At 33.0% G+C, this 17,980-nt stretch overlaps 1 protein-coding gene and 1 long non-coding RNA gene across 2 annotated transcripts; both read right to left on the bottom strand.

Moving 5' to 3' along the window:
* Positions 1-239: 239 nt before the first annotated feature.
* On the bottom strand, positions 240-7,928 carry LOC148630108 (uncharacterized). The gene is made up of 11 exons (XM_088560958.1): positions 7,856-7,928; positions 7,280-7,420; positions 6,799-6,975; positions 6,439-6,633; positions 5,621-5,758; positions 5,015-5,155; positions 4,614-4,751; positions 4,128-4,262; positions 1,522-1,656; positions 882-1,031; positions 240-531 (listed from the first exon to the last, which is right to left on the bottom strand). The coding sequence occupies exons 1-11, from the start codon at positions 7,902-7,904 to the stop codon at positions 305-307; spliced, it is 1,626 nt and encodes a 541-aa protein (XP_088417084.1). The 5' UTR covers positions 7,905-7,928; the 3' UTR covers positions 240-304.
* Positions 7,929-11,223: 3,295 nt separating this feature from the next.
* LOC148630109 (uncharacterized) lies at positions 11,224-16,007 on the bottom strand. Its single transcript, XR_015918454.1, has 2 exons — positions 15,912-16,007; positions 11,224-12,356 (listed from the first exon to the last, which is right to left on the bottom strand). It is a non-coding gene; the product is annotated as an uncharacterized LOC148630109 (long non-coding RNA).
* Between the last annotated feature and the right edge of the window lie 1,973 nt (positions 16,008-17,980).

Genomic DNA, 17,980 nt, shown 5'->3' on the forward strand with positions numbered 1-17,980 from the left:
GACCGTCATTTTAAGCCTGTTGGCTTTTTATGTGTCATCTTAAGCACACAGAAAATCACCTACATATATCATTCCAAATCAATGCATCTACTGACCAGTCGTTATATAATCAAAGATATATTTGCAGCCCTTTTCATTTTCTCAAAACAAATGCAATGGCACCTCATTAAAAATGTTAAATGCTAAACAAGTATTGTGTAAATTAGCAGGCAAATATTTATATGTGAAATATTTTATTATGATAATCAGTTTAAGTTAAATGTAGTCAATTGCATCATTTAAACCTTGTTATTTCTTTCTCGGTTCAACATGATGATGTGACATCCCCATTACATTGTAAATGTTGAACCTCTTCCATATTGATATCTTTATCATATTTTTTCACTTTCCTGTCATATTTTGATATATCTTCTCTCCTCCAATTAGCCACTAGACAAATAATTAAACACACCATAACTGAAATCACTATGGTAACACTAATACCAAGAAACACCTCTAAAGTTTTGCTTGTCTCTTCAGTAAAAACTGGCTCTGAAGTATAATAGTAAAACAAACTTTAATAATTGAACAACTCCATTATGTAAGCTTGAAACAAGAAAACCATCATTAAGGTACCCGTTTTTTTTTTCAAGGTATGTCTGTTAAAAGAGAGGATTGTACCATTATCATACGTCTGGTATTGTATTTTATCTCTCCACAAAGATAAGTTGCATGACAAAGTATAATTCAATATAATTCGACGTTTAGACTGTATGATTTAAATTGATGTAAAGAAAAAGATTGCCTGTTGGATCATGTATGAATGGCAAATACGTGGTTGCTTTAACTGTTTAGTTTAGGACTTTCCAGCCCAAGTTACCTGTTTTCAACACCTAACCCACCTGTTTGTTCGTTTAATGTACAGTGGGTACCCACATACCCTGTTTGACAACCGTCAGGACACACACCAGTCGTTGAATCACATTCTGTATCAGACTTACAATTACCACAGGTCTCCGAACAATCATCACCATACAAACCAACAGGACATGCTTTCGAAGGTAATTATATTTTATCAGTCAAGTTAAAAATGCACAATTTCTGGTAAAGAGCTGCAAACTACACACTAGCGTTAAAAAAGTTTTACTTGATTCTTGTGGGTAATACCGTCAAGTAAAATAACTGCCTGTATTAGCTGCTTAGTAAGGTCTTAACATTTGAACAAATTTTGTAATTGGTGCTTGAAATTATAAAGTTTCTGTAAAATTGCATGATTTTAATTACCAAATGCTGTCACATTCAAAGTGAATCCAGGGGAAACCGAGATTGACAATCACGTAAATAAGAGAAGAAATCCATAAACACAGACAGAAACTAGGCACATTTTGCGAAAGAAAGCGATCATAGAATTCTTAAGATCTTATGTGCATCGGTGTTTTCCCCAAAACTGGACCACATTTACTGAGAACGAGAGCTTGCTTTACCGGCAGTGTCGTTTATAACCTGTGAAAGAATAGACTTGAATGATATAACAGGTCTTACCGTCAGTACATTTGGTTCCAAACCAACCTGGTTCACATCTCTCATTACATTCTCCACTTGCAGGTTCACATGTGGAATTTTGACAGTGTCCACAATATTCATCACAACGAAGTCCCCAACGACCATATTGACAGACTGAAAATGACAAGAAAAAAAATGGTTATAAACACATTTCCGAAGAGTAATCAATGGAATCAGGATTTGAGCGAAAATCGAAAGAATATATTCCATAGATAAAGACTAGACAATGAAAATAAATACACACAACAAGGACATAAAAAATCCCAAAATAACACGTACAAAGAAATGAAAGAAAATGAGCTACCCGGACTTCACTAAAAACTTCGACAAGAGGTGCATCCGTAGGAAAAGTGTCCCCTGATTTCTAGAAACAACCGCCGAGCATCTAAAAAAATGTCACACCTGAGGTTGACCAAAGAGGAAAAGTGAAACGATGACACAGTGAACAAATTGGTTCTCGTCGTGCATAACAACCCATGAGTTCATGATTACATCCGTACGATTTCTGTAGTTATAATTATGATGGTTTTTATCAATACTTACTGCCCAGTTTTAACCAACATACATTTACAGCAAATCGTCTGCATGAAAGTTTCAAAGTTTACCATATACTTTCCGCCAGAATCTTGGGTCCATTGTTTACCCTTTCATTACCTTTATGGAATCAACCATTTATTACCGATGGCTGGGATTTTTTTTTTTAAAGTAGTATTTCAAATTTAAGACATTTTTTCCTTCATGAACAGACCAAAAAATTAATATTCAATATTTCTACTTATACCACAGGGGCTTGCTTCCACTATCAAATATGTAGCTCGATTAGTGTATGTGTTTATATACAAAACGGGATGGATATTTCATAGCGGAATCAAGCCCATATGATTTAGATTTTTGAGTACAATTTTCTCCGGTCCATGCGCCACAACAATTTTCTAACAAAAACAAACCAAAAAAAACACACACACACACACAGACACTAGAAGAAAAAGGTCCCTGCCTAAGTTCTTTTATTCACCGTTATTTTGCAAGTTTTACTACATAGAAGATCATGTGTTTTTTCGTAACGTGACGTAGCGCCATTGAAATGGTGCTCTAATTTATTTTATCGACCAAAGAGAGGTAAGTCAAAGTTTTCCCAATACTAGAATGAATAATATACTTAATTAAAGTACTAGATATGTACGAGTCAATTCAGGAACATACTTCACCGTAATCTTGGTTAAAGTATATTTACTATCTAAATATAAATACATTTCAGCAATGCATAGATAATGTACCGGGTAGTAGTAATATTTTTATGCCCACCCACGATTATTTCCAACAAAATATTTAACAATTCGTCAATATTTTAATCAGATTTAACTTTCAATGTTATGGTCTCAGTATCGTATTAATTTTCCCATAGACTTCTATAGTGAAGTGCATATTTTTAGGATTTTTAAAAAAATATGTAAATTGATTCAATAAAACTTTCACTTATGTAGCATTTCTAAGGACATGTGAAAAAATAATTTCCCGCAAAGAAAATAGGGTGAGTCCACGAAGATCGGACAGAAAAGTAGTCTCGAACTATAAATAGCCATTTTCCCTACTTTCACTTTCGTTTTGCACTCACCAAACCAACCTTTTCAGTGGAACATTTTTATGATATTATGTTAGATTTTCTTTTAAAAAAGTTCTTCATCTTACAGTGTGATGTTTGCTCTATTTTATAAGTCATTGTTCATATCTTTTGACAAAATATTAGTTTGTAGAGAGGCAAAAAGAAAATGCACTATATTTTTATAGCATCCATGTTTTGACGTACACCTGCTCAGGGATATGCAATATGATACTGGTACCTTATATGTACAAATGACAACATTAGCAAATACAAGTGTATCAAATGAGTTATATGTATGTAATTTTTATTATGTGATGTTTGACGGTGCACCTGGTCCATGCTCCCAGTTTTTAGTGCAGTCCGAGTTGCTCATTTGCTTTTGTTACTTTGTATGTATGATTTTAGTTACTTTATGTTATTTGTTGTGTATGTCTGTTTTCCATGTCTGGTCTTTGTGCCTGGATTACATTCTTTTGATTACCCCTATAGCCTTGGTTCCCTTGATTACTCTTGTTATACATTAAAATGAATCATTCATTTCTTCCTTCGAATTAAACTATACATATATTTCTAGAGAACAGAACACACTTTTCCCTCCGATGCACTTGGAGAACGCTTGAAAATTTTTATTGAGTCCGGTTTACTTATTTACGTTTAGATTTTGTGTGTTTTAAAGTATGTTGTTTGACATCGTTTACCCTGAATTCCGCTTTTATTATTTAAGATAAGATTTGACCTATTGTATTTGTATTCTCTCTGGTAAATTCAATTCACTCTCAGAATTTACTTTCCATTTACAAATTAACAAAACATATCTATTTCAGGATATTCTCGTAGTGTACGTGTCCATTTTTAAATATATGCAGTACATACAAGTATGTATCCTATTAAGGGTTTGACACCTATTAATGTGACCAGAAATATTTTTCTACTTTAATATAAATACTTTGAACATCAAAAGGATGTGTCCCTCTGTGTATACCTTTGTCACACCTGTCTCCTTGTCGACCTGGTTTACATCCCGATGTACATACACCAGTCATTTTATCACATGACCCGTCAAAGCAGTCACCGCAACGTTGAGAGCAGTTTCTTCCGTAGTGAGTAGAATTGCACTCTAAAAAATGAAGTATAAGTTATTGAGGCATTCGCTAATTCTAAAATTGCTGCGAGTAGATAGCTGAAGTAGAAACATAATGATATAGTTACATGTATTTACAAGATAATGCCAACAACCTACGCTTTAGTACTATTAAGTATATGATTATAAAGCTGAACAACAGTAGTGCTTATCCATCATCTCTTTATAACAATCAAGACCACTCGAACAGATTGGTCATACACGTATATTAAAGACCAATATTATTAGTATACGATGTAAAGTATAGGAAAAACGTGACTACGAAATACTTTATATTCACATGAGAAACATATGATTCTATCTAAGATACTACAGAAACTAGTCTACCTTGTTTACATGTGGCGCCACTCCATCCACTCTGGCATTCATTCAAACAAGTACCATCAACATGGTTACATGGACCGCTTCCCATACAATGTCCACATCGGTTATTACAGTTGAAACCATAAAAACCAGACTGGCATTCTGTTGAAAAGAAAATTGTTATTTTATACATGGAAGACCTGACAACAACAACTGAACCCACATTCAGCTCTACACTATCGATGCTAGAGATTGTGCATTCTCTTATTTAGTACCATCCTTACGTTTGATTATCGGGAAAAACAAGGAGTTCTAATCTCTGGCGTTGTAAAAGGAGTTCGGCTTATGGTCCCAATTATGATATTTCAGATTGATGATTGTGTGTCTATAAGCTTGTATACTTGATATTTTTTGCCTTTACTCACTATTTTGACAGTAACTGCCTTGCCATCCTGGTTCACATTTACCGGTATCTGGGCATCTACCAGTCATAGCATTACAGGTCGTTCCATTGTAACAATGACCACATGTATTTGAACACCCAGCTCCGTAGGATCCTACACATTCTGTAAAAATTGAAACCATATAATATGTATATATTTCAATATTTCCTATGAGGAACGAAGCTATGTATACTAACTTAATGTTTTTTTTTTGTCTCAAAAGTTATCGTTTATTATCTATTTGAAGACGTTGGAAAACACACACCGGTATTTCCCGAAAGAATACAGTAATAAAATTGGAAAGTAATAGTAAAATACATATCTGGTGGGTGTTAAATGGCCAAAAGCCCCTTGAGACGCAGCGGTGTTTTCCTAGGAATGCAAGAGGGCGCCGTCTAGCCTTCAGAACAACACACCTGACTCTTAATGTTCCTCCCAAAAAGTTGTACAAAACTAACACTAAGCACAGTACAAAGATTAACACCTTACTGAACATATTTGATAATGGTACATATGAATATATTATATTCAATGTGTACATGTTTATATAAATTAAAAAAATCTAAGACTAACGTTCCGAAAACTGACCTTTTTGGCAGTCAAGTCCAAGTTTTCCAGACCTACAACCAGAAGAACAGGAACCAGTCTGTACATTACACTCCTCCGTTGGATCCATACATGCACATTCCCTTTCACATTCTGACCCGAAGCTGTATTTACTACAAACTTATAAAAGACAAACAACGCCATTTATTTCTCGTTACACACAAAAAAAAAAAATCAAAAAAAACAAAAACAAAAAATCATGAACCACATTTCTGACCACCAATTAAGTTAAGTTTGGGAAATCCGTCGCAATCTTGCTTAATGGTCATGGGACAGAATAGTCAGTGCTGACGACCAACCAAGTTCTTGATGATTATACTGTATGCTTTCTTGCCTTTACACTCTGTATTGCAGATTTTCCCATGAAATGTCATGATTTTACGCTCGCAGCGTAACAGAACATCAGGATTATCAGCGTCGCATACACTGGGGAAACGTTGCTTTTAGCTACTGGGACAATGTTTTAAGACTTCGAAAAACTGACGATCGTATTTTCCATTAGAAACAACACCATCTCAGTGTGGCTTTTGAAGTATATGCTTTTATGTTATCGAAACATACTTTAAAAAAAAAGAAAAGAAAAGAAAAAAAAAGAATGAGGTGACATTGTATTTGATTGCGAAAAGTGAGGACTTTTCTTATATTTGATCTTTTATGCATTTGACCTAAATAGTAACGTCGCTTTGATCAAGATATATTGATCCTTTGGTACTGTCTGAAACCCAATTACTCTATAACAATGACTTATTCTTGCTTCCCACTAAGTTCAGAGTATTTTTCGGTGGTAAGCATTTACCTACCATATACAGATAATTCACAGACAACAACTGGACCGAGTCTATTCATAATGGCAAGGTAACTCCCTTTTATCGGTCGGTCACAAAAAATCGGAGCTGACGAGTCGGATGTCTGTATTTCATTACATCTCTGCATGGTGAATAGATTACTATCATTACCGACCATAACCTGCCAGCCTTGCAGTGGTACATTCTTTGCTGAAAATAAAATGATGCATAAATGTAATGGCATAATATATAGAGAAACAAACTGTACCTACGATATAACCGGTGAGTCAAAGAAAAATATCAAGAAAGCCACCTTATTACTAGTAAATGATGATAACTACCTTAAGAATGTTGCCTTGCATATTGTAAGCTTACCTGTAACCAGGTACATTTTGTTAATGACTCTATGATCCTGTAGTTTAGCCATCCACCAGCCGTTGACGCCATTGGCCGTTACAGAACAGCTGCTAACATTGCCATCTACACCAAGAGATGATAGTGTGGACCCTGTCCCATTCTTATGATGTGTTGATGCATTGAGTGATACATTTTCTGTAAAGATACAGGTGTATATGGGTTTTAGTTGCAAACGAAGGCCAACTATTAGGAAATAGAAAAACGAGAATTGTCTCATTCGTAAGAAGGCATTTACTTTTCTCATATTTAGGTACGAGTTATATATTAGGACAAACGGAACATGTAAATGAAGAAAGTAAGATAGACGATAACAGAAATGAAGTCAAACCAAATTGTTTTCCATAAAACTAAAATCCATTCCCTTTGCTATTAACTATACGCTTTGTGCATAATGTATTAATTTAGAAAAAAAAGTACATTCCATTATTTAACTATTTACCCTGCTGACAGTTGTTACCGGACCATGGGTTAACACAGCCAGATATACAATATCCAAATACAGAAGGACAGTCTATAGGATCTTTACAATGGCACTGGAACTGACATCTTGTACCGAACGAACCAAATGGACATGTACTGTCTGGGTACAAAATCATCATAAGTACGATAATATTGCAAGGCACGTGCAATTATTTATCTTAGCTTTTTTTATATTACAGGAAATAGTGTTACAGAGTCTTCAGATCTCAAGGATGCTAATATAATAGTGTTACATAATAAACAAAATTAGGAAGGCAATGTTTAAAACAAATCTTGAAGATATTACATAATGTTGTTAAAAAGGTATCATATAAAACTGTAATTTTAGAAATTAAAGTGTTTCAGAAAGTAAAAATGGTCATGCAGTCGACGAATTAACCTTTCTAAACGAGTGTTTTCGATTTAAGTACGAACTATAATAATTTGTCCGTTAAATTCTGAAGAATATTTTGCTATTATGGCTACTCACAAGTCAATATGATTTTACTAGTGTAAAAGATACAAGTTTACTTATTTTCTATAAAAATACATTTACCTGTTACTGCAAAAAGTGAAATGATAATGAATCCTAAACGATTGAACATATTTACAAATGTTTACGTTTAAGGATGATACATATAAATGATACATCTTAATGTATACTTTAGTACCTTAATTCATGCAATCCTATTCAGTTTGACAAAATAGGTGTATGTATGTATTCAAGTAGATTTGATGTGCTGGGATGAAGGCTTTAGAATATCAACACAAACTGTAAATAGATACATTAAAGCTAATGATACGTGACATATTTTTATCTTTTCAGTCGTGGACAGGGAAGTCTGAGATAAGAAGATTATTTGTAAAAAGGTCCAAACTAATTCTTAAGTATTATAATTTTGGGGGTCGAACGTTCTCGTGATGACCCGACGCGAAAACCAGATATATTGACTCAAAACAATAAGTAAATACTCAAAATAAGCCGTCACAATTTAAGTATATTGAAATGCTATTCAATCTCTGTTCGAACAAAAACCGGGCCTTGAGACAGGTTACAATATTTTACAACCTTTTCTATGTATTCAAATACCAGGTTATAATGATCTATACAAAGATCAGCAAGAACGTGTGTTGTCGGCGATACACTATTGTTAGGTATTCGGAATCTTAAGTTATGAATCGACAATGGTCAACAAATATTTGCCATTGTCAAATATATCTCCAGATCAGAAGATTAAATTTGGCCATTGAAAGTTCTTTAGGTTGTCAATATTTTCTGTTTATTTCCTTTAACAGGTCAAAATGGATTTCACAGGCCTAAGATTAACTTTTAAAATAAAAGTCAACACTCTTGAAACTGATACAGGCGGTAATGATGATATAACGATTAATCTCTTACTTCAAATCGAAATACAATTTTCTTTAAAATACCAGACCAATGTCCATTATATGAATCCTTCTTTTCGTACACACAAAAAAAAGAGATAAAGTTCATATCCCTAGGTTCTGAGTTATTTTTACATCATTGGTGAGTAATGTGCCAAATTATAGGCACATTGAAAACTTTTGTTTCTGCATTAAAAGACGATTACATGATTTGAAGTTTAAAGTCAATATCACAACCGACATTATGACTTAGTATAGTTGATATAACATTGTATATTATAAGAGAACAGTATAAAGTTGAACGTTACGTTTGACTTACAGAAATTCTTTCATCTGATAACCTACATAAAGGTTGTGACGAAACCTTGCCCCAATGTTACAAAATCTTCATCATAAAAGACCAAAAAAGCTTTATGCACTCTTTTGATCTTCCAAACCGTTTGCAACTGGTAATTTGGCTTTAATTATTTGAAAACCGGATGCGTTTGATGTGCAGCTTAAAGACAATAAAGACGATAGAATTTTATTACATTTTGATTTATATCTTGAAATTGTAAATCAATCTCTAAGGAATATTTAGTGATCAAAGTATGGCGCGTTTTGTTTCTGTTTCTAATTCTTTGGTTTGTCTCTTTAAATTCTCGATTTAATTTGTTTAATTGATGTGTTGTCTAACTTGGCTGCCAATGACATATATCATATAGCTACCTATCTTGAAACTTTGCTGCTAGACTATTACATTGTTCATTTCATTGTTAGCAACAACTTTTGAAGACAGTTAGTGTTACCCGGGTAGTTGTACTCCTTACACAACACTGTGAATCACTGTCAACTATGCACCGTATATTGTTTAACTGAGTCATTAAATTGCAATGGTAAACCCTCTCACAATCACTGTGGCCCATAATTGATTTTTTATCACGCAAAACAAGGTACTTAAGACAAGACATTTTGTATTTTTACATGCAACAGGTGTGAAAAAAGCAATTTTCAGATGACCCTTTCAGACGTTTGAGGATAATAAGTAATCCGAACGTTCGTAAATAGAGATATAAATATATGTTTTCTTTTATACATAGTTATCAGAATAATCAGAACTCATCGATTGGTGCCAGGGTACATTCATGAATGTACTTCGGTAATTAATGAGACATATTGCAGTGCAGTAATTAGGTGACAAGCATTGAGTTGCGTACTTTACAAATGAAATACTATTGTTTTAGTTAAGGACCACGGTACCCCGTTTGTCGTTCATAAGATTTATTATTTCATTTACGGTCATGCAATTATAGATGTAGTCAATAAAGTGCATATCTAATGAATTATTATTCATTAGAATCATATTGTTTCATTTTGAGATCACGACCTTACCGATCCCATTCATAAAAAAAAATTATAGGTTTCCCTAACATGCTATACGCGATGCAAATATATATATAAAGTACATTACCGCGATATCGTTTATGAATTTTTCTTTGATTATTCTAAATTGTATGATAAGTTCAGGTTCTTCAAGTTTTCTCCATTCTAATTTTTAAATGGTTCATGTTGATTTCGAAGTGTTTAGGTTTCAGTTCCCTTATTTTTTTCGGTATTTATATATAATTGAAGATTGTATGTGTAATTCCCTTTCATTTACGGTGCATGTATATTGGAAACCAGTGAGTATAGATCTTGGTACATTCTCGATACTATTGATTTAATGAGATACTGTTTTGTTTGTGTTGCATGTTGTTCTGTGTCTTTCGAGTGGATTTTTGCTGCTTATTTAAGATGTCATATTGTGTTATTCGGTGGTTTTTGGTACATGTCATATTGTGTTATTCGGTGGTTTTTGGTACATGTCATTCTGTGTTATTCGATGGTTTTTGGTACATGTCATTCTGTGTTATTCGGTGGTTTTTGGTACATGTCATCCTGTGTTATTCGGTGGTTTTTGGTACATGTATTGTGTTATTTGGGGATTTAATTGCTGCATGTTTGTATGATACATGTCATTCTGTGTTTTTAGAGGGTATTTTTTTTTGCTGCATGTATTTGTGGTACATTTCATACTGTGTTATTTGGGGCATTGTGTGCTGTATGTTTATGTTACTTGTCATTCTGTGTTATTCGGGGGATTGTTTTTGCTGCGTGTGTTTTTCTGTGTTGTTATAAGGGTATAATTTTTGCCTCCTGTGTTTGTGGTTCATGCTATTCTGTATTATTCAAGGTTTGTTTGCTGCGTGTATTTATGGTACCTGTGATTCACTCCTACTGAGTTAATTATTCTTTCAATGTTGATTTCTATCTGTATATCAATGTTATAAACGGAGATATAATCAATTAGCATTGGCAAGCGATGAAGAAAGTCTTCTTTCATGAATTTTTATGGTGCACCAAATGCTCGTTTTCAAATATTCTTGATTCTATAACTTCCATATTGCATAACTTGGATCAAACAGCAATTTGTTTTAATGCGAACACTATTGCTTTTGTTAATTTTGTTGTCTTTACACTTGTACTTGTTAAATCATGTCAAAAATAAACTCAAGGCAATTGAACAACTAAATCTATTTTTATAGAACTGCTAATCGTGTATTTACACCATAAATTAATCACAGTTGCTGGTACGCATCGGATGCTAAAGGGAAAGTACGGGGAAATGTATTAGATAAGAAAATAGAAATAAATCGGTATCCAGGTTTTCTGAAATACTGAACGCAGCAAATACTCTTTCTTTTTGTATTAATATGATATCGGGGCACAAAATAAATTTTATCCCATCACTTTCTTTTGTTCCCATATAAACAGGGATTTTTCTGTATCAAATGGGGATAACTCAGAATATATGTCCAAAGTTCCCTAACAAATTATGAACACAGTAAAGAGTTATTTCCCTTTAGTTTAATGTTTCTTATGCTTTCTATGTATATTTTATACTCTTGACATTTCAGTAAATTCCAAACCAGCATTCACATTTTTAGAAATCACAAGTTTGTGATTTGAAAAGTTATGAAATATTTATGGAAATGAAATCTGGCATATGCACGTACTGTTTGGGTTTTATATGGTCTCTCTCTTAAATGTTTTTTTTTACACGAATCTTGCTGTTCAGTTGTAAAACAGGAATTTAATATTAGAAAAATGATATAAAAGTGTAATAATAATCTCTTTCATATTTGAATACGCACGTATTCATATTATTCCTATAATCCACAATACCAAAAATAATGATTCCTTTACCTAGAATCATAATATGGTGTATGCCCACGAGATTCGGTACATGTATTTGTAGACCCATAGTTATTAAATCCATTCATTGTTAGGTAATCAAAATAGTAGTCTTCTTTCTCTTCATTTGAACAGAAAGCGTCTTGTAAAATCAGAAACGATGTAATGACTGCACCGATTGCCACAAGCCCCATCCCAAAAGTTATACAGACATCTAGTTTGTATCCCAGCCTTATGTAGAAGTTTTCTGTTGCCTCCATTTCTCTTGCAGGAGCAGAGGGATCAAATACGTAGTCACGAGGAACAGCAAAACCAACAACCATACAAACTAGTCCAAGAATCATCAGGACCATTGGAAGCGCTGTACATCGTTCATCACGACCTGGACAACATGATACATAACTGTCGTCTGCAGTTTCATCATTTCCAAGAGGTAACATTTGGACAATGCATTATACCTGTAAGTATAGTTCAGTTATTTAACAAAGTGCATGTTCATCTTTGAGCATGATATACTCTCTTATTTCATAACGCAGACTTTTGACACTATACTGTCGTGTTTTGATGACACTTATTGTTACAAAAGAGTAACTCTGAAATGGGACCGCCATTTTTATTGTTCTGATATATACATCTTTGTTGAAATTTAATTCTTTTTGGTGAACCTACACACGTGATGAAAACTAATTTAGCTTTCATGCGTTCTTGCTTGTTGCAAAAATCAACAATTAAAAGGGCATCAATATAAAGCTCATTTTTATTGTAAACACTTTCAAATATATCATTTTGCGTTATTCACCCTTCAACTACTATCATTTGTAATCAAACTCGGGTTATTCGTTGCATAATTTAAACTTGATAAAATAATGAAGATAAGCATGTAAAATTATTAGAGTCAGCAAGATTATCGCTTACTCTTAAATTTCATTACGCTCATAGTTTTATGGAAAGATATTATTTTTTGGGGTCTATGAATAAATAACCTTAAACGTACTCAATATGTTCAAACGAGAACCGCGAGCATTGGGGTTATTTAGAATGAACAGACAAAATTTCACAGCCATTCCCTAAAATATGATATCTGTTATAGATTAGTTTAAACATATTTTATTAAGTAATTTGCATATTTTAACATCAAACCAAAACAATATAATAAAACGAACAATATCAAATAATCAAAGGATTCAGAAACAAGACTAAAGTCTTATGTAAATCCGTCTCCAGAAATCATGAATAATAATAATAATAAAAATATCATATAGCCTTGCTCAAGGAAGTAGTGCTTTAGTGCTTATAACGTGCATTTGGTGAGTTAAGTGCAAAGCGAAGAGGTTGCTTGTTAATTTGAAGCGTTTGCTCTGTATCAAAAAGTTTTGAACCTTGGTAAACATTTGTCTCATCAGACATCTCATCTGATCCAAATAGGAGAATATATGAAGTCAGTTGATGAGGTAGTTGAAGTGCAGAGATATATTGTCCCCTAAGCAATCGATATAATGGACAAAAGAGTAAGAGGTGATTCACAGATTCTATGTTGCCGCATTGGTATAATGGGGATGGAATAATGTCTTTGTCGAATAGATCTTTATTTAGCTCGCTACACTGAAGACGAAGTTTGGCATGTAGGATTTGAGCTTTGGGTGATCCGCAATAGAAATAATATGTTTTTTTCGACTACCTCATTTTCGAGGTGAGTATTGAAAATTTTTACTGATGGAGAGGGTCTTAATATTATTTGGTAATGTGTTCCATAATCGAATAGTGGAAGGTAGAAAATAAGTAGAATATTGGTATGCTCTTCAAATAAACTGATAGGATTAGGTCAGAATTACGAGTTGGGTAGTTATGGATTTGATTTACTCTATTAGGAATCAGGGTTTGAAGATAAGGCGGTGTCATATTATTCAAAATCTTGTACATTAGTGTTATTTTGTGCTTTTTCTCACCGAACACATAATTTCTGCCATCCAGTTTCTATATATAATTTTTTCAAGGGTCTGGCTATTCAAAATTACTTAAAATTTTCGTAATATATTTAAACGATTGTATGCTTTGGTTGTAATCAAATCAATATGACTATTCCACCCACCATCATCAGGTATTGTAAGGCCTAAGTGTTCATGCTGCTTAACTTGGGCTATGAAGTCATTATTAAAGTACAATTCTGGGTGATGAGGTTTGTTGGTCTTTCTAGAGACTGTCATGCTTTCTGTGGTCTGAGCGATGGCTTGTCACATTCAAGCCCCGGTTATAGGTTTTAATGACTACATAAACAAAGCCCGCTAATGACGCCCTGGTCACATCGTTATACTAAGTCTAATACTGAAATAATCAGAAGAACACGTCACTTCTGAAATAACGTCATTACTATCAATGTTATCAACAATTGATTTTTAGCCAGCTTATGACATTTTACATGCAATCATACAAAATCTTTGAAAAAGACTTAACACAAATGTTTTAAATGAAGTATTTTTGAAGTGAAAACGTGTTAGAGATCCAATTTTATGGTTTGTTTTATCATTAAAATATATTTTAAACTTTTCTTCATAGGTTTGTTCTGCCTTATGATGCTAGAAACGTGATGAGAAACTAACGGAAGTCTGTTTTAGAGGCAAATGACACTTAACTTGCCGGTTCATCTGGACCAAACTACCATACTAAGTAATTAGTTACTAAGTTAAAGATTTCTATGCGTTTTCTATAATGTTGTAGTTTTTTGTTTTGTTTTTTGCATTGCAAGGTCTCTTTCCATTGAGTTTTTGTTTCTTATTATGCTATAATATAACAGTTTTTACATTCACTTTACTGTAAATTGTGATATGGAGAGTTCATTTACCCCTGAATTTGGAATGATTTTATTTCTGCTAGTTTTGTTTTATTTTAACGATTTTTTTTTATGTTTTATATTTGTCTGAGCAGCCGAGGGAAGTAAAACCAATAACATAAGGAGTACAATAAATTAAATGTTTGATATTTTATACTGCTACAAAAATACCGCATGTCTGGTTATTGTAGTTTAGTGTTAATTAAGTAATAATTGAACTAATATTCATGAAGCACAAATAAATCTCATCAGAAACAAATATATAGATATAACGGTCTGACAAATTCCCAACGATGTTGGAACTGTCCATTTTTGGTCGTTCCCTCCGCGGGACTCGAACTCGTACCGATGTGGTAACTATGGCAACACCGCCTGCACTAAGTCTAGCGCCCTAGACCACTTTATAAAAATATAGCTTACGCTAGCCGGATCATTCTAGTAGGATAAATCTTGGGCTGTAACTTAGTACACGATGTATGGTAGTACGGGACAGCTCATCTAGGTGATGTTATGTAAGGTAGATGATCAAATTAACGATATATGTCACAACAAATCAATATTATACAAACGTCTCAAAATGTGATGACTCTATTCGCTATACTGCTCCATCGGATCAAGTGATACAGTGAAAGCATAGAAGGTCTGAAAATTTCCCAATGATGTTAGAACTGTTAAATTTGCGGAGCAAATATTTAGTCGTTCTCTCCATGGGACTCGAACTCATACCGCTGTAACATCTATGGCAATACCGCCTGCACAAAGTCCAGCGCCCTAGACCACTCGGCCAGCTAGACTATATTAAAATATATTTGTATATATGTTTTGCAATCAAATGAATACTTTTATTTCGAACATTAGTTCAGATTTAGTTCATATTGTCACATAATTTTTGTGTCACCATATCGTTTCGACATCGTTATAGATTTTGTTGACATTGCTAACGGTCATCTTAATAAAACGTCAAGATTGGGACGAAAGGTCACAATTACAAAGGAGGGTATTTCAATAACCCTTCATTGTGTACTCAATCTAAAGTGACTAAACAGTATTAACTGGTATTTTTTTATAATAGGAAAAGAACTTAAGTAAAGTAAGCCCCTCTCGCCGTCTAATACTCACATAGTCGATGATTAAAAGTTCAATCGTAAACTTCAATTTACTAAAACAATTCTAAAATTTTACTTACCATCATTAAAACTTATACAGTTTGAATATAATATGGCGGAGTTAGCTGATAGAAATTTTTATGAATGACGAAATAGTGGCAACATCTGGGTAGTTCAATCAATAAAGTGGATTTTACTGATATACATAGATGAACCGTTATTGATTTGTAAATTAGTATTTCACACTGTATATACAGATAACAATAAATTACGTTGTTTTCTTTCATTGTATTTCGATTGACCAAAACTTTACATTCACTTTTGTAGAATTATTTGATGAAGAAAATGAAATGTATGACTGAATTTGTATCCTTAACTGTCTTGCGGATTTTTTTATTGGATAACACATACATGTACTACATTAAAATGTATATTCATCAACCATACATGTCCAACATTGACCATGAAATAAGATCGTATTTAAATATTAAAAACTGATTTAACTATATACTGGAGGTGAATTTTTCTTAAATTAAGCAGTGAATTTTAGATTATAAATATGATTAGGATCCACCTTTTATAGGTTTCACATTGTTGAAATAATTCATATTTGTTTGATGAAGAGATTGAGGAAAGGTAGGATAAAGTCATTTCCGTCGTCTTCAGATATATTATATTATATGTCTCATATATCATATTTGTCATTGCCCCTCGTGGGTCCTTTATCGGAAATAAAGAATTTGATTTGATTGATTATTTTACACGAAACAAAATGAAAAAAAAAAAAAACATACGAACAAGTTATCATTTTAAAGAAATTTTTTCTTTAGTTTAAGTGAGCTACAGGAAGTGTAATTCACTTAAAAATTTCAACAACTTTTTTCAGTTTGGTCAATCTACAAGTATTATTTTACTTTGTGCACTCTAAGACAAGCATTATTAAGTCAAGTATTTCCAAGCAGCTGTTTATTTATTTATTTATTAATTTATGTTTGACCTTTAACCGACTGATAAGGGTTTTAACGCCTTAATCCATTTCGCAGTTTTTATACCCCATTTATTCTACATCTGATAATCTGCATGGACATCTTTCGTTATATTTCAGTCATACCATTTTCTTTATTCCATTACAGAACTTAACAATAAATCAAAAGGATAGTTTAATCGTGGAATCTTTGCAGGAAATATGTAACAAATTTGATATTTTGAGAGAAGAACGGATTATTTCGGTGGATCACAGAAAGATCACTTGGACTGATCTTTACCGGTAGAATATTGAGTATTTAATTAATACCTTTGATTATCAATTTGTAAAGATTGTTTATCTGTACATAAACAACTATTATCCACGGGAAGCATGTTTATGTCTTATAGAAGGTATATCTGACCGACAGACACTTTTACTACTATTTAAGGGTTAATCGCATTTAAGATCACCATAAAGAGGGATTTTTAAGAATAAGTCATATAAAAAATGATATTCGATTAACTCTTGTAGGGAAAACATAATATATACATGTGTCATGGTTACCAAACGATACCACTTTCTATTGCTTAATGCTTTTGAAAAGAATTTAATTGTTTTTGTGTAGAAACAAATTTCTCAAACTATGATTGACAAAGTTACACGAAAAGGTATTCGGTACCTATAGTTGTTAAATATGAAATTATTGTAACGAAGCTAATTTATAACGCATGTTGTGGTTTCAGTGAAATATTAATAGAAACTTAGATTGACGGCATTAAGAACTTCATCATCCTCGTGCATTAAAACGCATTGATCCATAATACAAAGCATATTTCTGATTCTCTAATGAAGATGAAACAATTTTCAACACGGTAAACTAGATTGCTGCAATTTATTCATTTTTTTTTCTAATTATATTTTCTTATCTTTTACCTGCTGCACCAACGATGAGAGTAGGTCTAGTTGCCGCACGACTCTGTCCGTCCGTTCGTCTGTCACGCGATGGGGTTCTTACTTTGTGTAATCTGTAACTCGAAAAGTTATCAACTTATCATTCAAAATGTGCCATGTGTTTATATACATATAACTCAAAAAGTATAAAACCAATATTATTCAAACTTAACCGTGTCATTATATACACACTGAAAATGCTACGGAGAAGTTTGATAACATTTTTTTATA

This window comes from Perna viridis, chromosome 1 (assembly GCF_037379345.1).
Source record: "Perna viridis isolate PV_CMFRI_1.1 ecotype Kerala chromosome 1, ASM3737934v1, whole genome shotgun sequence".
NCBI classification, from domain to species: Eukaryota; Metazoa; Mollusca; class Bivalvia; order Mytilida; family Mytilidae; genus Perna; species Perna viridis.